At 48.0% G+C, this 26,838-nt stretch overlaps 1 protein-coding gene across 1 annotated transcript in view; it reads left to right on the forward strand.

The window, feature by feature from the left end:
• LOC127001425 (CUB and sushi domain-containing protein 3-like) overlaps positions 1 to 26,838 on the forward strand; it is a 98,330-nt gene that overhangs the window by 45,651 nt on the left and 25,841 nt on the right. Inside the window, exons 9-15 of the mRNA XM_050865953.1 lie at positions 1 to 129; positions 351 to 466; positions 7,225 to 7,882; positions 15,388 to 15,796; positions 17,338 to 17,543; positions 24,209 to 24,296; positions 24,985 to 25,097. The exon at positions 1 to 129 is cut by the window's left edge and continues 2 nt beyond it. Of these exons, the coding sequence (XP_050721910.1) occupies positions 1 to 129; positions 351 to 354 (133 nt within the window). The 3' untranslated portion in view covers positions 355 to 466; positions 7,225 to 7,882; positions 15,388 to 15,796; ... (1 more) ...; positions 24,209 to 24,296; positions 24,985 to 25,097. The remainder of the gene's footprint in view (positions 130 to 350; positions 467 to 7,224; positions 7,883 to 15,387; positions 15,797 to 17,337; positions 17,544 to 24,208; positions 24,297 to 24,984; positions 25,098 to 26,838) is intronic.

Raw genomic sequence — 26,838 nt, forward strand, 5'->3', positions numbered from 1 at the left:
GCGTGACACCAAGATGACCTACCAGAATGTGAGCATCGTGCTGTCGCCCACCATGCAGATTTCTCACCGGGTGCTCAATGTCTTCTTCCTCAACCGTGCCTACCTCTTTGGGGGAGTCGCCATCAAAAAGTGAGCCTTCGGGGACTTGGGGGAAGGGACACACCCACACACCCACACAGAAGCATTGAACTATGGAATAGACTGGAGGAGGAGGTGGTTTGTGCAAGAAACATTTTAAGGAAAAGTTGGATAAGGCTAGTGATTATTGGACAAAACTTTTGCAACCTCACAGAACACACCCTTGCAACAACAGCCTCACCCCTATACACCTTTCCTTCCGCCCCCCATAGGTAGCAGCCGCAGCGGCAGCAGTGGAGAGCGGAGTTTGGAACAGCTGCAAAGTGTTGCAGAGATTGAGGTGGAAATGATGAAGCAGGAATCTCGATTGGCACACCTCCATACTCAGGTGTGTGTGTGTGTGTGTGTGTGTGTGTCCATAGATAGATAGATAATTTGTATATATTTATCTATGCTAAATGTAAGTCAAATGCTCTTTTATATTATTGTCTGTCAATTGATATTTATTTCTCTCAATATTTTAATTATGTATATATATATATATATATATATATATATATATATATATATATATTTAATGACGAGATTTTCTATTCTCTTTTTTCTATTACTCTCTCGGTCCCACACGTCCTCTGCGTGTATCGAAACACACGAGAAATTAATCACAACAAGGAGAGGGTATTCCCCGGCTGCCTGGGATTGAACCCGTGACCAGCGTGACGGGAGAGCCACTCCTTACCGAGTCGGCCAAAGAGGTACCCCCCTGGCTAAGTGGGTTATGGGAGGCTCGTTCATCAGGCATAGTCGCCGCACAATATATATATATATATATATATATATATATATATATATATATATATATATATATATATATATATATATATATATATATATATATATTGTTATGCCGGACGTGTTACTTGGGTTCCGTGTCGCCGTCAGGAGACTCCTTGGGAGGGAGTAATGTAAACACTTTGCACAGTTTCTGTAGTTTAATATTCTTCCTTAGTAGTACACTTCAATCTGACTCTTCACTGAACACTAGCTTACTATGACTGGGACTCTCTCGCCCTCTTCTCCTAATATATCCAGAACAGTACAGTCTAGAATGTTACAGTATATTTTAGATCACACAAGAACATGTAGCAAAAATATATGCGAGTTGGCAACACTTCCCGCCTGGCGCCTGGCCGCGCCCCCTTGCTCGTTTCTCCGGGAGCCTTCTAGAGGCCTATGGTCGCCGGGGGAAGCTTCCAGCACAACACTATCCCCCCCTCTTAATTGTGATCGTCCCGATCACACACTTAACTATATACAAACGTAAGAGGATTAATCAAAAACATAATAATCGTCGTATCGCTGTGGACGCCTGCGTTGTCTCTGTCTTCTGCTCGGTGCCTCCTGCACGTCTGTCTCTTGGTGCGCCTCGTCGTCGTCCGCTTCTTGGGGTGTCCCTGGAACATCTGCCGAAGCCGGGAGGTTATCTCCCTCGGCTGAAAGGTCCAGAAGGCTTATGTCGTCGTCGACCTCCTCTCGGTCCTGGACATCCCTTGCGTTTTCGTCGGCTGCTGGGTGTCTGTAGTTGTTCCAGGTGTAGTTTCCCGGACCGTGGTACCTCCATAGGCGGTTGACGTGGACAACTTTCGGCTTGGTCTTTTCCGTTCTCCGGATTCGGTAAGTCACGTCGGAGAGGCGTTCTAGCACAGTGTAAGGGCCTTCCCAGGGGCTCTGTAACTTCGGAGACTGTCCTTTCTTCCTCTGTGGGTTGTAAAGCCAGACTCGGTCTCCTTCCTTGAAGTCAACGTGGCTTGCCCTCATATTGTAACCACGCTTCATGGCCTCCCCGGAGAACTTCAAGGCACCTCGGACTTGATGGTGCACCTCTTCCAGTCGTTCCTCTAGTTGACGGGCAAAACTGGAGGCGTCCCTTGGAAGGCTTTCCCCAGGAGGCCTTCCTGTCAGTAGGTCCACCGGCAATCGCAGCTCACGTCCAAACATCAGCTTTGCCGGTGAATACCCCGTAGTCTCGTGTGCGGCAGACCTGTAGGCCATGAGAAGCGCAGGCAGCTTCTGATCCCATGAAGACTGATCATTGTTGCACTGCTTGGCCAACTCCTGGCCCAATGTCCAATTAAACCTCTCCACCATTCCATCTGACTGTGGGTGCAGAGGGGTGGTCCGGGTCTTCTTGATACCCAGGAGCTTGCAGTACTCAGCAAGGACTGTTGACTCAAAATTCCTTCCCGGAATGGAGCTCGTTAGGCACACCGAAGCGACAGAAGAACTCCTCCACCAAAACCTGGGAGATGGTAGTGGCTCCCTGGTCAGTGATGGCGTAGGCTTCCGTCACATTGGTGAAGTAATCCATTGTGACGCATATTTACATAATTCCTTTCTTCGTCAGAGGCAAGGGTACTGCTATATCCACTGCCACCCGTTCCATGGGGCTCCAACCTGGTATAGTTGCAATGGGGCACGGTGACGCTTCTTGGGGCCCTTCTTTGCACAGCACACCTCACACGCGTGACACCATTCTTCCACGTCCTTCCTCATGCCAACCCAGTAGAACCTTTGGCGCAGGCGACTCAGTGTCTTCTTTACCCCAAGGTGTCCGCTGGTGATGCTGTCGTGCATTTCTTTCAGGACGCCTTCCCGGGACTTCATAGGCAGCACCGTGGACCAGTAGTGGTCAAGACCATCATGAGAGACCCAGCGTCGCTGCAACACCCCATCGTCTATCCGAAGAGTGTCCCACTGAGTCCAGTAATTCTTGGTGGTAGGGCTTTCTCTCGAGATTACTTCCCACCCAGGTCGCGTTGACGACTGACTCAGCCACTCCATAATTGGTCTCAGACCTCGGTCCTCCCGCTGCAGTTTTCCCAAGTCTTCCCATGGCACCTCCGCTGTCTGTTCCACTGTAGTGCGGCGGCACATATTCTGGACGCTTTCCCTCTGGAGGCAATGTTGACACTCAGGTAGGCAGGGGCGCCGGCTCAAGCTGTCCGCGTTACCGTGTGTTAGCCCAGATCGGTGCACAATAGTGTAGTGATGCTGCTCTAGTTTACCTATCCAGCGAGCAAGCTGGCCCTCAGGGTTTTTCAGTGACTTCAACCACCACAATGCAGCGTGATCCGTGCAGATGGTGAAAGTTGCACCGTACAGGTAAGCATGGAAAAAGTCAAGGCTCTTGACTACTGCCAGGAGTTCTTTCCGGGTCACGCAATAGTTTTTCTCGGCTGGGGTGAGCTTCTTGCTGAAGTAGGCCACAACCCATTCCATGTCGGCACATGCCTGGGACAGCACTCCACCAATCCCCTCATCACTGGCATCACAATCCAGTATAAAAGGCTTAGAGGGATCTGGGTAGGTGAGTACGGACGAGCTGATAAGGGCCTCCTTGAGCTTCTCAAAGGCAACCTGAGTTTCCGCTGTCCACTCAAACTTGCGCCCCTTCTTCGTCAGGAGGTGCAGTGGTGCAGCAATCGTGGAAGCCTTTTACAAACCTGCGGTAGTATGAGCACAACCCGAGGAAGCTCCGCAGCTCCTTCACGTTGGTGGGTGTCGGCCAGTCCCTTACCGCAGCCACCTTCTCGGGATCAGTGCGTACTCCAGCCTCGCTCACGATGTGTCCCAAGTATTGGACCTCCCTTTGGAATAGGCAGCATTTCTTCGGGCTGAGCTTAAGGTGTGCAGCTCTAAACCGGGCGAAAACCTCTGATAGTCTTTCCATCTCCTGCTCGAAGGTCTGGCCAAAGACAATCACGTCGTCGAGGTAGATGAGTGCCGTCTTCCAGTGAAGTCCCTCCAGCACCCTCTCCATCAGCCGCTCGAACGTGGCTGGCGCGTTGCACAGGCCAAAGGGCATGACCTTAAACTGCCACAGGCCTTGACCGTAGGAGAAGGCTGTTTTCTCTTTGTCCTGCTCCACCATTTTGACTTGGTGATACCCAGACTTCATATCCAGTGTTGAAAACCACTTGGAGCCCACCAAAGCGTCGAGCGTGTCGTCGATCCGTGGGAGTGGGTATGAATCCTTGATGGTGAGATCGTTGAGGGCTCGGTAGTCCACGCAGCACCTGAGGGAACCGTCCTTTTTCCTGACGAGCACTACAGCAGACGCCCACGGGCTGCTGGACCACTCGATTAACCCCTGTTGCCGGAGATCATCCATCACCTCATCCATCTCCTTGCGACGGGCTGGTGCCATCCTTCGAGGAGCTTGCTTCACTGGGCGGTGGCTACCTGTGTCGATGTGGTGCTCTACCAGGTCCGTACACCCCAAGTCCAGGTCTCCTGTGGAAAACACATCTGCATTCCTCACGAGAAGCTCCCTGAGCTGTTCCACTTGGGGCTCCTCTAGACACTTGGAGCTCCTGTCAAACAGGTCGCGCAGGTAGTCGGGCAGCTCCTCCTGGGGCTTCGTCAGGGTTCTCCTGCAGACACAGGTTCTTGGTTTCTGGTCGATCTCTTGGCACAACCCCACCATGGTCCCTTGTTTAATTTTCTTTGGGCTGAAGGAGACATTGGCCACGACGACAGGCACTTCCGCTGCAGTAGGGTCTGCCAAAGTACTGGCTACAATCACCCCGTTTTCTACCGGGCATCAACTTCCACTCTCTACCACACACAGACTAGCCGGGGGGGCACCCGTAATTTGACAGGGTAACAGCATCTCCAACCTCGGAGGAATAATGGTGGTGCGCTTGACTGTCACTGGCAGGCCCTCCTTGTGCACAGTCGTCAGTGGCACCCTCCTTCCTCCTACAGTCAGTTGCTTAGCCCGGAAGTCCAGCTCGCACCTGTGGGAGACAAGATAATCCATACCTAGGATGCAGGGGTCGTCCATGTCAGCAACGTACACAGAGAGGGACTCTTCCTTTCCTCCGAGCTCAAACTTCACGTCCACTGGGCCTCTGAGCTCTGCATAGTGTCCAGTGACTCCGCACAGTCGATGCGACGTCTTAGGAAGCTGACGATGACTCACCACGTCAGGCCGCACAAATGTGCGTTCCGAGCCTGTGTCGACGACCACAGGCCACAACACTCCGTCAACCTTGCCCTCCACTTGGCAGCTCGTCATGGTGGTTCTCCTGCACATTGATATCTTCGGGGCATGTACAGGACAGACTGGTCGTTGCCCCCGTGAACCAGTCCTTCTTAGTTTCCCGAGTGGTGGTCCCTCGTTGGGGGCACATTTTTCCGACACTCATTCTTCCAGTGCCCCTTTTCTCCACAGGTCCAGCACTTGGGTCCTTCCCTGGGCTTCTTCTTAGCGCCACCTTCATATTCCTTCTTCCACTTATAGCATTCGTTCTCCTTGTGCCCAACCTTCTCGCAGTACCAGCACGTTCCTTGGAACCTGTCTGTGTCGCTGACAGCGCCCTTTCGTGCCCTAAAGCCAGAAGTCGAGTCGTCCCTGAAGCTTGACAAGCTAGACCTAACAAAGGACTCAAACTCCATGGCACGTGCCAGAGCTTCCTGCATTGATGTTGGCTTAGCTTGGTTCACTTGTATCTTCAGCTGAGGGCTGTCCAGGGCATCGATGAATTGATCACGCAGCAAAACCGTCAGCAGGTCAGGGGTGGCACCTGGGTATGCCTTGTGCGCCATGCTCTCAAGGTCCTGAGTGAGTTCCTGAAGAGACTCGCCGCGCCTCCTGTTGCGGGTTCTGAACCTAACCCTGAAGAGCTCGTTCTGGTGTTTGGTCCCATATCGTTGCTCCAGCGCCTGTGCCAGCCCGCTGTAGCTGCCCTTTGTTGCATTATCGAGCTGAGCAAGGACCTCCAGCGCTGCCCCTTTCAGGCTAGTGGCCAGCTGTACCGCGCACTCTTGATCATCCCATCCGTTCCGGGCTGCCAACAGCTCAAACTGAGCGCGGTAAGCCTCCCAGGAGACCTTGCCATCAAACTCCTGAGGCTTCTTTCTAACAGGCGAACCCAGCAGACTCATGGGGCTGGCGAAACTTCTTGCGGAGATAAACTCAGGCGAAGCAGGGCTCAAACTACCCCGGACTTGCGTAGGAGAAGCATCTTGGGTACAACTAGCCCTTGCAGGCACTGGCTGTCCGTTTCCAGCCAAGCAGTCTTCGAGGGCCTTCACTCTGTCACTTACATCACAAACTGCCTGTTCTGTACGGTTCACCTTTCCCTGCACTTCTAATATTTCTTTGTGTGTCGTCTCCCGTACCACCTCCATCTCTTGTTGAAGATTTGTGTGTTCTTTCTCCACTTCTATCAGGCGTTGTCCCAAGTTCGTGGTCACATCAGTCATTTCTCTTCGCACTGATTCACTGCCATCTTGTACTGCTTTTAGCTGTAGCTGTAATCCTGTGAAGCGATCTTCTAGCTGTTCTTTGAGTTCTTGGAGTGTTCCTTCTTGTTGTTGCTGTGCTCTTTCTTGTTGTTCTTTGAGTTCTTGAAGTGTTCCTTCTTGTTGTTGCTGTGCTCTTTCTTGTTGTTCTTTGAGTTCTTGGAGTGTTCTTTCTTGTTGTTCTTTGAGTTCTTGGTGTGCTTTTTCTTGTTGTTCTTTGAGTTCCTGGAGTGCTCTTTCTTGTTGTTGCTGTGCTCTTTCTTGTTGTTGCTGTGCTCTTTCTTGTTGTTGGTGTGCTCTTTCTTGTTTCTCCCCCTGTAGTCTCAAGGCTTCCAAAAGTTCAGTCAACATGTCGTCCCTCTGGGCAGCTTGGGAACGAGTCTCCATGGCGAAAAACAAATGCCTACACTCCTGACACCAGTGTTATGCCGGACGTGTTACTTGGGTTCCGTGTCGCCGTCAGGAGACTCCTTGGGAGGGAGGAATGTAAACACTTTGCACAGTTTCTGTAGTTTAATATTCTTCCTTAGTAGTACACTTCAATCTGACTCTTCACTGAACACTAGCTTACTATGACTGGGACTCTCTCGCCCTCTTCTCCTAATATATCCAGAACAGTACAGTCTAGAATGTTACAGTATATTTTAGATCACACAAGAACATGTAGCAAAAATATATGCGAGTTGGCAACACTTCCCGCCTGGCGCCTGGCCGCGCCCCCTTGCTCGTTTCTCCGGGAGCCTTCTAGAGGCCTATGGTCGCCGGGGGAAGCTTCCAGCACAACAATATATATATGGGGAGAGAGACAGATTTATTTATTTATTTATTTATTCTCAGGTAACCGCCGGGCAGGTGTCTCGGAGCAAGGAGGAGCAGCTTTGGGAGTCTACAGCGGCACCCCACTCAACCCACCACCACCACCACCACCACCCATAATGTGACAGTTATTAGCACGGAGGAAGTGCCGACTAGTGAGACTGATTGTGTTTCCGACACTGTGCCACTGTTGACGAGTGCAGTGCCGTGAGTGCCAGTGTTAGTGTGGCACCTCAGACGGAGGGTGATTCGGCACTCCAGGGTGATGTCAGAGTGCCAAGTGACGAGCCCAAAACCGAGGAGGAGAAGGAGGAAGAAGAAAAGAAGGAAGAGGAGGAGGAAAACAAAGCTAGTCAAGTGATCAAACTGGAGGAAAAGGAAGAAGAGGAGGAGAAGAAAGAGGAGGAGGAGGAGGAGGAGGAGGAGAGAGAAACACAGGAACAAATAGATGGAGAGAGGAGAGAAGAAGGAAAAAGGAGGAGGAGGAGGAGGAGGAGGAAAAATTCACCAACTTCACCACCAAAATTTCCACCAATGAAAGAGGACCCCAAGATACTGTCATACAAATAGTGCCACAGGGGACAGCGGGGGTGGCACAGGGGGCCTCGGGGGTGCCGCAGGGGAGGGGAGAGCTGCCCCCGCCCCTCGACTCGGAGCCTTGACGACACTAGGCCTAAGGGTGAGTGCAGTAGTAGTAGTAGTAGTAGTAGTAGTAATGGTAGTTCTTGCTTAGAATATAAATTCATTGATCTCTCTCCATATTTATTTATTTATTTTATCTATTAACATATGCACTGTCTTCATCTGTCTATCTATTAATCTATCATTTATCTATTGACCTATCCTCCCTCTCACACATGTATTTATCAGTTTATCTATCTATCTGCCTCTCCCCTTCTCTTTCTTTCCCACATGTATATATTCAAGCATGTATTATATTATCTATCAGCCTTTTCCCCCCTTCAAACATGTATTTCTGTATTTATCTATTTATCAGTTTATCTATCTATCTGTCCTTTCCCATCTGTCTTTCCTTCACGCATGTATTTCTCATTCATTCATGTCATGGATGCTTGCTCCTAGGAGCTCCCACCAGGGGATGGCCACGGCAGAAGAGCTTCCAACCTTCTCTATCCAGACACTCCCTCCTTGCCTGTTCAAGGATCTTTCCCCCCTCTCCCTAACGTACTCTTGCACCCTATCCCTCCATTTCACTGGAGGTCCAACATTCCCTCCCTCTATCTCACTCACATACACCCTTCTGGTCATCCTACTCTCCTCCATTTGCTCCATGTAGCCAAACCACTTTAAAGTCTGTCGCTTCACTTCTGCCCTTCACCCCTGTGCTACATTCCAAAACACACTTTCATTACTCTCTCCATCCATTCTACTCACACCACAAGCACTCCTCAAATAACTCATTTCCACTGCCTGCACTCTAGACCTCTGACTTTCATTCCAGGCCCACATTTCATATGTGAGGGTTGGTACTGTTATTGTATTTCTCAAATCCCTCTTTACTTCCATGCTCTCTTCTCATCTCTCTCTTCTCTTCCACCTCTCTCCTCATCTCTCTCTCCACCTCTCTCCTCGTCTCTCTCTTCTCTTCCACCTCTCTCCTCATCTCTCTCTCCACCTGTGGTGAATTTAACCACCGACAGGCTCAGTGCAGGTTTGACCATAGGTTACGATGTGGTGTGTGTCGTAAGCTTGGTCATAAGAGCCGTCTGTGCGATTACCATAACCAGTAGGAGTCCGGCAAAGAAGAAAACGGCAGTAGTAATACAGTGAAAGGCCACAATGAAAACGATTATCTGACAATAGAACACATTAATGCACAGAGCCTTCTAGGAAACAAAGTGGAGGTTGAATTATTAGTGAAAGATAGACATATAGACGTCCTTTGTGTCAGTGAGACGTGGCTCCTTCATCGTACTCCAGACCAACTTATTTATCTTCCACAATATAAAGTTTACCGGTGTGACACTGGACGGGGTGGTGGAGTTTGTATTTATGTTAAGGATTACCTGAGTGTTACTCTTCTCCCCACACACCCTGTTAGCAGGCCACCAGGTATTGAGGATGTCTGGGTCACCACACAACACCGGAAAATGCCATCTATCATCGTAGGATGTCTATACCGCCACCCTAAAGCAACACAAGAATCATTTGATTATATTCAGGATATTCTTAGATTAGTACGTCTTCGAAAGAAAACGTTCTTTTTGCTCGGCGACCTCAATGATGATTATTTATGTACCTCAAGTAAACTCAGGAATATCATTACTAATGCCAAATTTTCTCAGCTTATTCAAAATCCCACGAGAGTTACGGCTAACACTGCATCGCTCCTTGATGTTATTGTCACTAACAGGCCAGATACAGTTATAACCTCTGATGTTCATCCATGCTCCATTGCAGACCATGACCTAATTTCTGTCACTACAAATGTACGCAAGCCTCAGTGCTGCCAACCAACTGTTGTAACAAAACGAAGTCTGGGAAACTACTCCCCAATCGTATTTTGTAATGCACTTTACAAAGAGACGATCAACTTGAGCCAAATCTTTAATACTGATGATGTTAACGTACAGACAAGTTTATTTACTAACATTTTCTGCTCATGTCTTGACCTTTGTGCCCCGATGGTGACCAAAGAGTTAAGAGGACCTCCATGGTTAACTGAAGAACTTCACCACGTCATGCAAGAAAGGAACACCAGACAGAAAGCTCTAAAACACGATAGATATGACATAAGCCTACAACAAGAATATAAAGTCCTAAAGAAAAAAGTCAAAGCCATGATGGGTACTGCCAGGAAGGACTATTATAAAGATAGACTTAACACGTCCAGAGGTAACACAACAGCTGTGTGGAAAATCTTGAGAGAAATAGTTCCTAATACAAAGAAACAAGCTAATAAAGTATATCAGGAATGCAATGTCGAAGACTTCAATAATTTCTTTGCTAATGTTGGAAAAAAAGCTTTCGAGGAATCTCAGAACAGTGTAAGAAACAATCACGAAAACTCACCCCCTGAAAACCCTGAAAACAATAACAGTCGTAACACCTTTCCACCCCAGCCCACCGATACTGACACAATCATCCTCACTATAAAGCACCTCAAGGAATCCAACTCATATGGATCTGACGATATTTCCCTGAGATTCATCAAAAACACTCTGCCAGCAATTCTACCATATATCACATGCATCATAAATACATCTATTACAACAGGTATCTTTCCTAATGCCTGGAAACATGCTATTGTCACACCAATATTTAAGAAAGGAAATCCAGAAGAAGTAGGTAACTACAGGCCAATTTCCTTGCTCCCAGTTGTATCGAAAATATTAGAAAAGATAGTCGCAACTCAATTGGCCCAATTTATGGAACGGCATTGCCTCTTTAGCAGTACTCAACAAGGCTTCAGACCAAACCTATCTACTGAGATGGCACTCTTACAAGTTTCCAAAAAGATTTATGACACCATGGACAAAAGAGAATTATGTTTTTTAACTCTTTGCGACCTATCTAAAGCTTTTGACAGTGTCAGCCAAAACATTCTACTTAGAAAATGTAACAAATTAGGAATAGATATATTTTGGTTTAAAGATTATTTGTGTAACAGGACTCAGTCTGTGCGAATCAGGGGAAATTTGTCCTCTACACTAGAAGTGCCTTTTGGAGTCCCGCAAGGATCTATTCTCGGCCCTTTGCTATTTAACGTCTTCGTAAATGACCCGTCACAAGAAATTAAAGAACGTTTTATTATTCAATATGCTGACGACACACAATTCATTCATACTGGTAATACTGAAAATCTACCTGAACTAATTCTTAGAACAGAACAGACATTAGAAAAAATTAAAAACTATTGTAACAGGAACGGTCTCTTGCTGAACTCCAAAAAAACTCAACGTATATTTCTAGGCACAAGAGCTCTGATGTCACGAATACCGGATAACACCACTATCAAAGTAGGGGGTGCCTTAGTAAAACCTTGTCAAAATGTCAAAAACTTGGGGCTACATTTCGACAGTAACATGTTGTTTGATATGCACGTGACAGAAATCAGTAAAAAGGTATCTGGCATGCTTATGTACATCAGTCGTTTTCAAGACATGCTCAGCAGAGAAGCCAGGCTAATAGTGGTTTAGACACCTGCGTTAAGTCACCTTAACTATGGGATAACTGTTTGGGGCACCACAAATATCACACAGCTGAATAGAGTTCAGAAGCTACAGAAAGTTTGACCATGTCAGCCCACTCTTAAAAGAACTACAGTGGCCAAATATTACACAGAAGTGCATTTTTGAACAGTGCATCATAGTATTCAAAGCACTGAAGAAGCATTTTCCTGAATGGCTATTCTCTTTTCCACAAGTAGGACAAATAGTTGACATAAACACAAGACAACAAAATCTCCTCAATGTACCCAAAACACACAGTGACATTGGGTCCCGATCTATCACAGTCAGAGGGCCAAAACTATGGAATAACCTCCCCACAAAGGCAAAGAATTGTCACAGTCTGCATACCTTTAAGGTCAATCTGAAGAAACACCTCTCGCAAGATAGCTCAGGAAACTAATCAGACTGAATACTCTTATTACATTTTATCATATAATGTTCTGCATGATGTCCTAGATATTAGTCCACACTTTATCTTTAGCACCAATTATATACTAGTTATATTTTAGGGATTATCTGTAAATTTTATCGCACTCCATATACCGTGTTCAATAGTTTTAAGCCAGTAAAGAATAACCATTGTATAAATGGAAATAAAGTTTCTGATTCTCTCTCTCTCTCTCTCTCTCTCTCTCTCTCTCTCTCTCTCTCTCTCTCTCTCTCTCTCTCTCTCTCTCTCTCTCTCTCTCTCTCTCTCTCTCTCTCTCTCTCTCTCTCTCTCTCTCTCTCTCTCTCTCTCTCTCTCTCTCTCTCTCTCTCTCTCCCATAACTTACTCACTTGTGCCCATGAACTTACTCACCAATGCCCATATACTTACTCACTTGGGCCCATGAACTTACTCACCAATGCCCATATACTTACTCACTTGGGCCCATGAACTTACTCACCAATGCCCATATACTTACTCACTTGGGCCCATGAACTTACTCACCAATGCCCATATACTTACTCACCTTTCCCCAAAAACTTACTCACCAATGCCCATAAACTTACTCACCTGCCTCCAAAACTTACTCACCAATGCCCATAAACTTACTTGCGCCATAAACTTACTCACCTTTCCCCAAAAACTTACTCACCAATGCCCATAAACTTACTCACCTGCCTCCAAAACTTACTCACCAATGCCCATAACTTACTTGTGCCCATAAACTTACTCACCAATCCCCATACACTTACTCACTACCAGGGCTGCACATTTGAATCTTATCAGGGCACACACACACTAAGAATTATTTGTCCTGGTATAGTGTGGCTAATTCTTATGGCTCCGTGGTGTAGTGGTTAGCATGCCTACCTATGAATCTGCTGGCCAGGGTTGGAATCCCCCTTCCTGGACAGTCATTTAATTGTTGCCCACTTATGAATTTTCCCCAAAAACATTTGAGTAAGAATTAATCTTGTCATAGGTATGTAGGTGAGTAAGGTTAGGTTATGTTCATCCTTCCTTTCAGGCGGGCAGGATGTACCTATTGTTAGACCTTGCTGTATAGATCTCTCTCTCTCTCTCTCTCTCTCTCTCTCTCTCTCTCTCTCTCTCTCTCTCTCTCTCTCTCTCTCTCTCTCTCTCTCTCTCTCTCTCTCTCTCTCTCTCTCTCTCTCTCTCTCTCTCTCCCATAACTTACTCATTTGTGCAAACAAACTTACTCACCTTGCCCCCAAAACTTACTCACCTATGTCCATAACTTACTCACTTGTGCCCATAAACTTACTCACCAATACCCATAAACTTACTCACCTGAGCCCATGAACTTACTCACCTGCCCCCAAAACTTACTCACCAATGCCCATAAACTTATTCACCTTGCCCCCAAAACTTACTCACCAATGCCCATAAACTTACTCACCTGAGCCCATGAACTTACTCACCTGCCCCCAAAACTTACTCACCAATGCCCATAAACTTACTCACCTTGCCCCCAAAACTTACTCACCAATCCCCATAAACTTACTCACCTGAGCCCATGAACTTACTCACCTTGCCCCAAAAACTTACTCATCAATGCCCATAAACTCACTTGTGCCCATAAACTTACTCACCTTTCCCCCAAAACTTACTCACCAATGCCCATAAACTTACTCACCTGAGCCCATGAATTTACTCACCTTACCCCAAAACTTACTCACCAATCCCCATACACTTACTCACTACCAGGGCTGCACATTTGAATCTTACCAGGGCACACACACACTAAGAATTATTTGTCCTGGTACAGTGTGGCTAATTCTTATGGCTCCGTGGTGTAGTGGTTAGCATGCCTACCTATGAATCTGCTGGCCAGGGTTGGAATCCCCCTTCCTGGACAGTCATTTAATTGTTGCCCACTTATGAATTTTCCCCAAAAACATTTGAGTAAGAATTAATTTTGTCATAGGTATGTAGGTGAGTAAGGTTAGGTTATGTTCATCCTTCCTTTCAGGCGGGCTGGATGTACCTATTGTTAGACCTTGCTGTATAGATCTCTCTCTCTCTCTCTCTCTCTCTCTCTCTCTCTCTCTCTCTCTCTCTCTCTCTCTCTCTCTCTCTCTCTCTCTCTCTCTCTCTCTCTCTCTCTCTCCCCATAACTTGCTCACTTGTGCAAATAAAGTTACTCACCTTGCCCCCAAAACTTACCTATGTCCATAACTTACTCACTTGTGCCCATAAACTTACTCTCAATGCCCATAAACTTACTCACCTGAGCCCATGAACTTACTCACCTTGCCCCCAAAACTTACTCACCAATGCCCATAAACTCACTTGTGCCCATAAACTTACTCACCTTTCCCCCAAAACTTACTCACCAATGCCCATAAACTTACTCACCTGAGCCCATGAACTTACTCACCTTGCCCCCAAAACTTACTCACCAATGCCCATAAACTCACTTGTGCCCATAAACTTACTCACCTTTCCACAAAACTTACTCACCAATGCCCATAAACTTACTCACCTGAGCCCATGAACTTACTCACCTTGCCCCCAAAACTTACTCACCAATGCCCATAAACTCACTTGTGCCCATAAACTTACTCACCTTTCCCCCAAAACTTACTCACCAATGCCCATAAACTTACTCACCTGAGCCCATGAACTTACTCACCTTGCCCCCAAAACTTACTCACCAATCCCCATACACTTACTCACTACCAGGGCTGCACATTTGAATCTTACCAGGGCACACACACACTAAGAATTATTTGTCCTGGTATAGTGTGGCTAATTCTTATGGCTCCGTGGTGTAGTGGTTAGCATGCCTACCTATGAATCTGCCGGCCAGGGTTGGAATCCCCCTCCCTGGACAGTCATATAATTGTAGCCCACTTACTATTTTTTTTTACTCCGATTGCCTCACCATATTTAAACATTTTGTGTTATATTGTCTGACTACATCATACTCTGATCTTAACACTTTACTTTAACCTTTTATCATGATAACGTTTTAGCTTTGTATGTTTAATACTTTTTACCTTATAACTCACGAATGTTGTCTAACTCAATTTTGATATAGGTATTTTCTTTTGTGTATTAACTTCATTTTAATGTTCTCGTAAGCGTAAGTCTCATGGAAAAGAATAACCATTGTAACAATGGAAATAAAGTTATTGTTCTCTCTCTCTCTCTCTCTCTCTCTCTCTCTCTCTCTCTCTCTCTCTCTCTCTCTGTTACGTACTTATTGAAGACATTGTGCATCGGTCTAAAGCATTCTCTCTCTCCCTTACTGCTCGTCTCCGCTCACCAAAACACACACACACACACACACACACTCAAACACACACACACACACACTCAAACACACACACACACACACACACACACACACACACACACACACACACACACACACACACACACACACACACGTATCCTCCTCTTCCTTCTCCTCCTCCCCGTCATCGTCCCCTCTAAAGTTTCCTCCACCTCCTCCTCCCCCTCCTACCCCGCCCCCTGCGCCATGTTTAAATGTTTAAAAGGCCTCGTCGCGTCATTTCTAGCCACCATGTCCCCAGGTTTAAAGCCCCGGATACCCAGCGACCTTGAAAGTGTCATAGAAAACGAAATAAGGGAAGCCAAGCTGGAGGGGAAGACAAGAGTATGGAACGCCTTGTGATGGGACGGTTAATGTTTTCTGACCTCTGTTAATACTACTAGTTTAAGAAGTATAGGAAGAATCAGCTGAAAGTTCCGTTACTTTCCTGCCACCGGCACCCAAGACCACGCCCGAGCCCAAGCCCCGACCGCCAGCCCGCCCCAAGGCTCCCTCCATGGCCGACCGCCAGCCCGCCCAAGGCTCCCTCCATGGCCTCCCGCAGGGCTTGAGGTGGTCAGGCTCCCCACAGTGCTGCCCCTCGCAGTGCCAGGGCAGTGCCACACCTGTAAGCTGCGGCGCCATGCCCGGTCTGAGGGCGCCGCTGGACTGTGAGTGTTGACCTCGTGTTTGACCTTATTTTGAAGCTACTAATTGACCATCGCAGGAATTATTACACGTTTCATTAGTCTTCATTAATGACTGAGTGCCTGAAGTGTCTGTTTTGGCTCTGGGGTGCCGCACATAACCTATTCCCAAAGCTTAAAAAGGAGGTCAATCAGGCTTTCACGAGTGTTTTCCAGGTTCAAGGTGCAGAGGAAGGGTCAAACTGCATCCAGGGTCACTAATATACCCATGCTAGGAAATCACATCAACACAAACCAAATTACTACAGAATCACACCCAACACACCGAATTGCACCAGAATCACACCCAACACATTGAATTCCTCCAGAATCACACCCAACACACTCAATTGCTCCAGAATCATACCCAACACACTCAATTGCCTCAGAATCACACACAACACACTGAATTGCCCCAGAATCACACACAACACACACTGAATTACTCCAGAATCACACCCAACACTCACTGAATTGCCCCAGAATCACACCCAACACACACTGACTTGCTCCAGAATCACACCCAACACACACTCAAACACACATGATTGCCAGTTAGCTTTGTGGACTGATTCTGGATAATGCGGCGGGCAGCTGTCAGTTGCATGAAACGCATATTTGTGTTGGCTGTTCGGGGGACCGGGGAGCCGAGTGTGCAGGGGAGGGAAGTGAAGGAAGTGTAATTGTTAGTGTTGGTGTGTTGTGACAAGTGAGTGTGTATTGCTTTTCTGAATGAGTCTATTGTACCGCAGTCTGTAGAGGGAGGCTGTTCCAGTGGTGCATGGTGCGTGGAAAGTATGAGTGCTTGTATGCGTCAGTGTTAGTGTGATATGTTTGGTGTTTATGGACGTGTGTGTTACTCAGTACGTTGGCTGTTTGCGCTGTGTAGGTTAGGTACATGTGTGGGTCAGTGTGTTTGTGATCTCGTACATAAGTCTGTGTGCTTGTGAAGAGGTTTCTTTGGCTGATGACCTAACCTAACCTATTATCTATATATATTATCTATTCACTCATTCATGATAGGTAAGGTTAGGTTACTACTACTTTTTTTTTTTTTTTTTTTTTTTTTTTTTTAGTCGCGGCCTATAGCGCCGGTAGGCTTTTTCCCGGTGGGGCCTGATGGTCGGCCCAAGGCTTCTTCCCGGTGGGTCCTGATGGTCGGCCCAGCCCGTTCTGGCGCAGGCGAGTGTTTATAGTGGCGCCATCTTGCATTGGCTCAAGCTGCCCTCCCGGGGCTCATCTTTAATCCTAGAATCTAGAGTCCGGGTTGATAGGTGGTCTTCTGGACAGCATGTGGGTAGTTTTAAGCCACTCGGCGGCGGCTGAAAAATCCCAGCTTGGTGGTACCGGGCGGGGATTGAACTCGCGTCCTCCTGAACGCGGTGGTGTTACTCTGTCGATTCAGCCACCGCCTCCCCATCCCTATGACACCACAGTTTATATTTATACATTTATCTATATGCCTTTCCTTATATAGTAATACATAAATTATATATATGTTTATTTATACGTTGTTTTACCCCCAGGTTACTGCCGCTAACACATGCTGGACTACTACTACTACTACTACTACTACAACTACTATCAGTGAGCTTCTTCTACCATATCCACCCATGCCATAACACCACCACCACCACCACTGCAGCAGAGATGGATTTTGAAAGCCCTGATGTGGAGAAGGAGTTTCCGGGCCTGTACGCCTCCGAGTCCTCCAGACGCAGCGACAGCGATTGTGAGTCTCTCTCTCTCTCTCTCTCTCTCTCTCTCTTTTTTTTTTTTTTTTTTTTAAACTGACGATTCTATAGTTACACAACAGATTTGTATTTCGCCGACGACACTTTATGCGATCGTTCGAGTAGCATATGTTTCTCTCTCTCTCTCTCTCTCTCTCTCTCTCTCTCTCTCTCAAAATAATTGGATCCTTTATGTATCTATGTCTAATTATTATTATTATTATTATTATTATTATTATTATTATTATTATTATTATTATTATTGTTATTATTAACCCCTTCCCGGTGGCAGGGCAGATGTATGTACTGTCCAAAAAAAAATCGTCTATGTATAGACCCTGTCGATTTTCATCCGTCGATTTTCATCCATACGTGTATATATAGATTCCCCGCAAGTGGGCATTCCAGATTGACGTCTTTATATAGACTCTGCCGCAAAACTGAACAAACGTTTGAATCTATATATAGATGTTATTTAAGTTAGATTGGTTATATGTATATTGATATATTTATATGAAGGTTTAGAGTGTAATCATTGACAGTACATAAGTCAGGATCATCAAAATCATTCAAAAAATCAACAACTATATCCTCAGCTGCCAAAGAAGTCATTTCTTCTGGCTTAAGAGGTCTCTTTCTCCTTGACATGATAGACTATAATAATAAAAGAAACTAGAGAAAAATGCAAAAAATTCCCAGTGTTAGCTGACGTTCGTTGCACATCGGCCACCGACAAAGCACAAGCGGTGACTGTCCTTGAGAGGCAATGTCGGTAAGTGTAGGGGTGTTTGAAATGCCTGATAACGATTTATTTCGTTAATTTTGTTAGTAGTAAGGAATCGTCTATGTATAGACGCGCCGACAAAAAGTCCCCATTTCGAAACGTCTATATATAGATCCTCCGCTGGGAAGGGGTTAAAAGGACTTGGCATGCTTGTCTGTCGGTCTGTCTATCTATCCATCCACCCATCTGTCCTTGTGTGTGTGTGTGTGTGTGTGTAATTCACCTCTTGGTCTGCTGCTCAAGCCTCATATGAACTCTGTGGGCATCCCCTCGGCCTCCTACTCTTCAAAAAATTTTATGTTAGCTCTCAGGGTTGGCAATGATTAAATCAGATTTTTACTATAAAAATCATTATTTTTTTTATATATATATTTTTTTTTGACAAAGTATTCCACAAGTTAAATGCTGTGCTCCAAAGATGGTATCCCACTCTTTTCAGAAACTCAAGAAAAACTGCTTATTCGGCTCCATATATATCTAGTCACCCCTCAAAATCCTTCCTTCCCATGCAAGGATAATTATCATTTTTGCAACACTGTCATGAATATCAGTTTCATATCATTAATCTCGCTGCTTTCTGAGCTATCAGAAAGCGGAGAGGAATAACAATCTCTGTCCAGACAGTGATCTTGGGCTTTCTTAAAACCTACATTAGAGGTTCCTGCAGCTTCATAATGATAATTACTCAACACTTCGCTTTCTGAACTGTGAGCACACGATTCAGATAACTGTTGGTTAGTGTCATACAAGTCAACAACTTGGTTTACTGAGGAATTTTGAAGGAAATCTACATGTGCTGACATATGCAATTTCAGTCGCCTCCTTTTTGTCCTGTAAGATTCTTCGGCCATGTCTTGGCATCTACTTTGAACTTCTCTGTCACTAGAATGAACAAATGCTAAGCTTGACTTACAACAGAATCATAATTACTTGCCTTTTGTTGAGATGAGAGAGTTTTCTTGGAAAGCGGCGGTCCTGCCAGGCAGCCCGCCAGGCCGTTGTTTTGAAGATGACCAGCCCCGGGCCCGGGCCCGCTCCGTTACGAGATTGTTGTACTCATCCTCTTATGTTTGTCGATTTACGACCTAAAAACTGTCTTCTTCACCCCCAAAACAGGGTTCATATAAAATTATCGATAAAATGCTTATTTATTGGTGTTTCTTGACAATTGTTATGGGTCAGAAACCAGTAAATACGATGCTCTGACTACGATAATATGGCAACGGTCTGATGGCGCGGTTGCCAGTTAACAGCATTTTCAACCGCAGATCGTGTACATTATCATTGTTTAAGGAGTTTTGAGGCATATAAGTGTAAATTGATGGCACACAGACATTGTTACAATCACAAAAAAGTAATTTTTCTCCTTGATAGCCGTCACAAACAAGAAATAATTTCAGTATTAGCCCGTGGAAAACGCTGAAGCGGCATCAGTGGACGGCGCCCTCCATGAATATCTGACATTGCAAATTTGATGTTCGATTTTCTAACTGGTATATTTATAATATCTTTGCATTCCACATGAATACATATATCTTAGGAAAACTTGATATCATTTACAAATAGAATTACATAATACCTTTGTTAGAAAATATCATTTAAATATATTTTCTTTTATATATTTCTTCCATGCTGATGAAATTCAGTTTGTTTAAAATGTTTGTTCAACGAAATTCATTTAAGGCAGTGATTATCGTAATTCATGTAAGTTGAAATACGTCAAATCGAAAATTCGATCGCCGTTTCACCTTGCTGAAAGTTAAAGTCCAGAGCGGGCAATCGCAGGCACAACGGGGGCATGGCTGCCCGCATTCAGCCACCCCCGGCCTCTCTTAAGCCGACGGCGGGCCGCCGGTCATTGTTTGCTGGGCAGTCACTCACAGCGGCCGACACAGAACACCGAGGGGAAGAAGGAACGAGGCAGGGCATAAAGGATACACGTTCAACACTAATTTCTAGTTTAATGACGGGTTCCTCACACAGTACAGCAACTTTCAAGGGCACAGAACAGTTAGTTAATCAGGCACAGTACAGGGGCACAGCAGACACGCACACCGGATGCGCACAGCTCGCGAGCAGAGCACACAGATGAACCCGGCCGAGGGCGCCGCTGGGGAGATGCGGGCGGCGGCAGGCAGGCGGTGGCACCCAGAACGGCATCGTTGCGTCCTTGCTTAGAGTCATCACTGACGTCTGCCGCTTCGCTCGCACCGCCCATGTTCTCGTTCGCCCCTTGGTCGGCCTCCGACACGTCCTCGTCGCTTCTGCTGGGGCTTACGTCCTCTCCTTCCCCGTCGTGGCCCCAGGAGTAGCGCCCTGGACCGTGGTAACGCCACAGCCGGTCCACGTGGACAACAGACGGGCGCTTTTGTCCCCGTCAAATCCGGTAGGTAACATCAGAGAGGGCTGCCACCACCGTGTACGGCCCCTCCCAGGGGCTCTGTTGCTTCAGCGAGAGCCCTCGTTGACGGCGGGGGTTATGCAGCCACACTCTGTCACCCACGGAGTATCTCACGTCCCTCTTGCGCCGGTCGTATGTCTCCTTCATGGCCTGGCCTGCCACCTTGAGCTTGCCCTGCACGCGTCGGTGCACCTCAGCCAGGCTTTCCTGCAGTGCCGCTGCGAAGCCAGAGGTGACGGTGGGCAAGCTCACGTCGGGGGGCCGCCCCGTGGCCAAATCCACCGGTAGCCTAAGCTCCCGGCCGAACATTGAACACAGAAAAATCCATGCAATACACATAAATCAGTCTGTCCTCCACCACGTCCTCCACAGTCTCTTCTCGCGCCCCCATGGGGCTCCGCCTGCCAGCCATGCCATTGACCAGCCGCCAGTCCTCAGTGGGCTCTTCCACGCCATCCGCTCCACATGACGCTCGGGACAGTCGACACCAGCTCCTGGCCTCCACCCTCGGGGCAAGGTGCCCTCGCTCAGCCGTGACTACCTCCCCACACAGCCATGCACGAAAACCTCCTGGAAGCAAAGGGCACCACTCCGGTCACCCTCTCCAGCTCCCGTCTGAGGCCACCACAAGCCTTACGGGCCTGCGTCAGGTAGTCGAGCCCCAGCAAGCACGGCTCGTCTCAATCGGCGACGTCCATCGGCCGGTGCTCCACAGCGCTGCCTACGCCGATACGAGCCTCCACTGGCCCCTCCAGCAGCACACACTACCCCGGGTCAGGCCGCGCCGAGCACTCCTCAGCCCCCGGTGTCCAGTCACGCGTCGTGGCTACAACTGCTAAGCCTCCCACTGGCAACACGCTGGTCGGACGGCGGCAGCTTACTCAAGGTGGGGCCCGAGGGCGGGAGACGGCTGGAAGTCGACTCCCTTCCCCAGCCCGTCCGCGCTTCCCGCCTGCGCCGCGCCCCTGGGCCTGGGGCAGGCGCTCGAGCAGTGGCCAGACTGGCCACAGTCCTTGCAGCGAGGCTGGTGGGCATCGGGGCTCGGCCGGTCAAGGGAACGCGTCCTTCGCTCCCCCAGGCACCGACTGCACCTATGCCCCCTCTTGCCACAGCCCCCGTACGAGCCATGGAGACCCTCCGGGCTCGCCTTCATTGACGCTGCCTTCATCTTCACCTTTGCCATCTGGCCCCGGAAGTCATAGCAGGGCGGGGCGGCCGCCGCTAGGCCGCTGATCGTTGTCAATGCCCCAAACTCCAAGGCCCTCGTCGGCGCGTCGGCGGTCCTCGCCAGTCTCGTCCCTCAGAGCCCGGCAGTCCTCACAGAAGCGCTGCTTGCCGTCCTTCTTCATATCCAGGACAACTGCTGAGGGCCACGGACTGTCTGTCCGCTCCATCACCCCCTGCGCCGCCAGCTCGTTGACGGCGCGCTGTAGTTCCTCCCGCCTGGCCGGCACAAGACGTCGGGGCAGGCTCCTGGTGGGCGCACTATTCCCCGCGTTGATGTTGTGCGTCACCAACCCCGTCCAGCCCAGCAGGTCCAATCCACCCCCACTGAACGCGTCCGCGCACCGAGCCAGGGTGTGGCGCACCTTCGTCTGCGCCTCCGTCAGGTGAGCGGCGCTCCGGTGCGCCGAATCCTCCAGGAAGTCGGGCAGCGGCCTTACAGCGGCCGACTCCGTGCTCCCCGACGCCTCCTTGTTGTTCCACCTCTTCACAGGTGCCCAGCTTGGCACCAGTGGGTACTTTCCGAGCCTCGTCGGAGGAATTAGCCACCAGCACCGTAACTAACTCCTCCCCTGCCCCAACGAGACTCCGTCCGACTGCCACGCCGTCAGCCAGCCGCAGGTTTTCCGTGGGCTCCACCATGCCTTCCGCTCCACGCATCGCTCTGGACAGACGACACCGGACCCTGGCCTCCGTCCTAGGGGCAAGGTGCAGACGCTCAGCCGCGACTACCTCTGCACAACCAACCTCCGGAAGCAAAGGCACGTCTTGACCGCATACCCTCACCAGCTTCCGTCCGAGGTCAACACAAGCCTTGCTCTGCATCAGACAGTCGAGGCCTAGCAAACACGGCTCGTCCAGATCGGCAACGTACACCGGCAGCTGCTCCACAGCGCTGCCTATGCCGATACGAACCTCCACTGGGCCCTTGAGCTGCACACAGTGCCCCGTGACGCCGCACAGCCTCTGTAGCGCGTCTGGGAGTCACGTGGCGGCCAGCATATCAGGCCGCACCAAGGTCTTCTCAGCCCCGGTGTCCACTGTCAGGCGGCATGGCTTTCCGTCCACTGAGCCCTCCACCTGCATCGCACTGGTTGTCCGGAGGCAGCTTACGCAAGTCGGGGCCCGGGGACTGACGGCTGGGATTGGGCCCCCTTCTCCAACCTGTCCGGGTTTCCCGCCTGCACTACCTCCTTTGGCTTGGGGCGGGCGCTTGAACGGTGGCCAGACTTGCCACAGTCCTTGCAGCAAGGCTGAAAGGCATCAGAACTCAGTCGGTCAAGGGAACGCGTCCTTCACTCCCTCGGACAACGACTGCGCATGTTCCCCTTCTTGCCACAGCCCCAACACGAGCCGAGAAAACCGTCCGGGCTCGCCTTCCTCGACTTCCTCTCCAAGCCCAAACACGCGTTGTCTTCACCACCCCTCAGTGCCTCTCGCTCACAACAGCTGACTCAGCACTCCCCTCTGTCTCTCTTGTCCCAACAAGTAGAGTTGCACCATGCTGAGCTAACATTGCATCATGCTACAATTTTATCACATTACACATACAAGCATACACATACAGCACATTCGTAACACTATTTTTTTTCTGGAATCATCATTATTTATAAAGAAGACATTTCCATTTACTGTTGATGAGGTTTTAGGCCCATCAACAATATATGATGTTAGCCAAAAAAAAATAATAATAATAATAATAATAATAATGATTTATTTATTTATTTTTTTTTTTTTTTTTACAACAAAGGAGACAGCTCAAGGGATGCAGTTGTTGATAATGTGGTAATGAATGAGTGAGCTTGGATTACTTTCCTGAAGGTTACTGGTGTGTGTGTGTGTGTGTGTGTCATCTCAATAACCTTGACATTTTCATAGTCACATTGTCATGTTTTGGCTCGCCCTAAAATATCAAGATCTTTTCGTATATAGCATCACAAATATCCGAAATCTACCAGAACAAAATAGTTTCGTCCTCACAGATTTCAGTGTGTAGCAAAACAGGGCCTTTTTTCTTTCACCCCTATCTATTCAGTCTGAGAAACTAACGACCTACAATAACAACCCATCATTACAAAACACACCAAATCCTACCACAAAGAACTGTTAGGCAATCTCCAAAGGTCTGTCCCCTGAATCAATGAAGCAGACCAAGGGGCCTTTTTATCAGAGCCAGCGAGGGAAGAAATCTTTGCGGTTATTGCCCTAACTGAAACTTTAGTGCATGGTCTTTCAATGTCACTGTGTGTTTTCAGGATGATGCAAGTGAAGGCCACGAGAGAGAAGGGGGAGAGAGGACCAGGGAATGATCCAATGTCTTGCTGCCCCACTCACTGAGACAAGGTGTGTGTGTGTTTTATTTTAATGTGTGGGTGTGTTTCAGAGTGACTATATCCTGTTATTATTACAGTATCTTGCTTTATAGTCAGACAGCTAATCTGTTAGTATTGGCACTCACTCACCACATGACTGCCGGGCCTGTTCCACTGACCCACCACTCTGTTAGTATTGGCACTCACTCACCACATGACTGCCGGGCCTGTTCCACTGACCCACCACTCAGTTAGTATTGGCACTCACTCACCACATGACTGCCGGGCCTGTTCCACTGACCCACCACTCAGTTAGTATTGGCACTCACTCACCACATGACTGCCGGGCCTGTTCCACTGACCCACCACTCAGTTAGTATTGGCACTCACTCACCACATGACTGCCAGGCCTGTTACACTCACCCACCAGTCTGTTAGTATTGGCACTCATTCACCACATGACTGCCAGGCCTGTTCCACTCACCCACCAGTCTGTTAGTATTGGCACTCACTCACCACATGACTGCCAGGCCTGTTCCACTCATCCACCACTCTGTTAGTAAAGCAATTCTTCCCTGTGTCCTTGTTGAATCTGAATATATCCAGTTTAAACCCATTACTACATGTCCTGCCTATTTCTCTAACCATCACAATATTATTAATATCCCCCTTACTAAAGTTCTTCATGCTGTTATAAGATACACAACACTTCATTACAGCCGCTGGACCCACCACCCATCGGCAAGTGTTCCAGGAGGCAAGAAGAAGCATGGGAGTGACTCTACCAGGGAACTTTGACAGACCTCCTCCCCCTGCCTTCAAGTCTGGCCAAGTAAGTGTGTGTGTGTGTGTGTGTGTGTGTGTGTTTTTCTAAAGGAGTGACTAAAGACTCTCTATTCTTCAACAACACTCAGCTGTCACCTTCTTCAACACTAAACATCCTTGGTCTATCCTTAGCTCAAAATCTCAACTGGAAACTTCACACCTCCTCTCTTACTAAATCAGCTTCCTCGAGGTTGGGCGTTCTGTATCGTCTCCGCCAGTTCTTCTCCCCCGCACAGATGCTTTCCATTTATAAGGGCCTTGTCTGCCCTCGTATGGAGTATGCATCTCACGTGTGGGGGGCTCCACTCACACAGCTCTCTAGGACAGAGTGGAGTCTAAGACTTTTCCTCTCATCAGCTCTCCTCCTCTTACTGATAGTCTTCTACCTCTTAAATTCTGCCACCATGTTGCTTCACTTTCCATCTTCTATCGATATTTTCACACTGACTGCTCTTCTGAACTTGCTAACTGCATGCCTCCCCCCCTCCCGCGGCCCCGCTGCACACGACTTTCTACTCATGCTCATCCCTATACTGTCCAAACCCCTTATGCAAGAGTTAACCAGCATCTTCACTCTTTCATCCCTATACTGTCCAAACCCCTTATGCAAGAGTTAACCAGCATCTTCACTCTTTCAGCCCTTTACTGTCCAAACCCCTTATGCAAGAGTTAACCAGCATCTTCACTCTTTCAGCCCTATACTGTCCAAACCCCTTATGCAAGAGTTAACCAGCATCTTCACTCTTTCATCCCTTTACTGTCCAAACCCCTTATGCAAGAGTTAACCAGCATCTTCACTCTTTCACCCCTATACTGTCCAAACCCCTTATGCAAGAGTTAACCAGCATCTTCACTCTCTCAGCCCTTTACTGTCCAAACCCCTTATGCAAGAGTTAACCAGCATCTTCACACTCTCATCCCTATACTGTCCAAACCCCTTTTGCAAGAGTTAACCAGCATCTTCACTCTTTCAGCCCTTTTCTGTCCAAACCCCTTATGCAAGAGTTAACCAGCATCTTCACTCTTTCATCCCTTTACTGTCCAAACCCCTTATGCAAGAGTTAACCAGCATCTTCACTCTTTCACCCCTATACTGTCCAAACCCCTTATGCAAGAGTTAACCAGCATCTTCACTCTCTCAGCCCTTTGCTGTCCAAACCCCTTATGCAAGAGTTAACCAGCATCTTCACACTCTCATCCCTATACTGTCCAAACCCCTTATGCAAGAGTTAACCAGCATCTTCACTCTTTCAGCCCTATACTGTCCAAACCCCTTATGCAAGAGTTAACCAGCATCTTCACTCTCTCAGCCCTTTACTGTCCAAACCCCTTATGCAAGAGTTAACCAGCATCTTCACACTCTCATCCCTATACTGTCCAAACCCCTTATGCAAGAGTTAACCAGCATCTTCACTCTTTCATCCCTATACTGTCCAAACCCCTTATGCAGGAGTTAACCAGCATCTTCACTCTCTCAGCCCTATACTGTCCAAACCCCTTATGCAAGAGTTAACCAGCATCTTCACTCTTTCAGCCCTATACTGTCCAAACCCCTTATGCAAGAGTTAACCAGCATCTTCACTCTCTCAGCCCTTTACTGTCCAAACCCCTTATGCAAGAGTTAACCAGCATCTTCACACTCTCATCCCTATACTGTCCAAACCCCTTATGCAAGAGTTAACCAGCATCTTCACTCTTTCATCCCTATACTGTCCAAACCCCTTATGCAGGAGTTAACCAGCATCTTC

The sequence above is a fragment of the Eriocheir sinensis genome, chromosome 21 (assembly GCF_024679095.1).
Source record: "Eriocheir sinensis breed Jianghai 21 chromosome 21, ASM2467909v1, whole genome shotgun sequence".
Lineage (NCBI taxonomy): Eukaryota > Metazoa > Arthropoda > Malacostraca > Decapoda > Varunidae > Eriocheir > Eriocheir sinensis.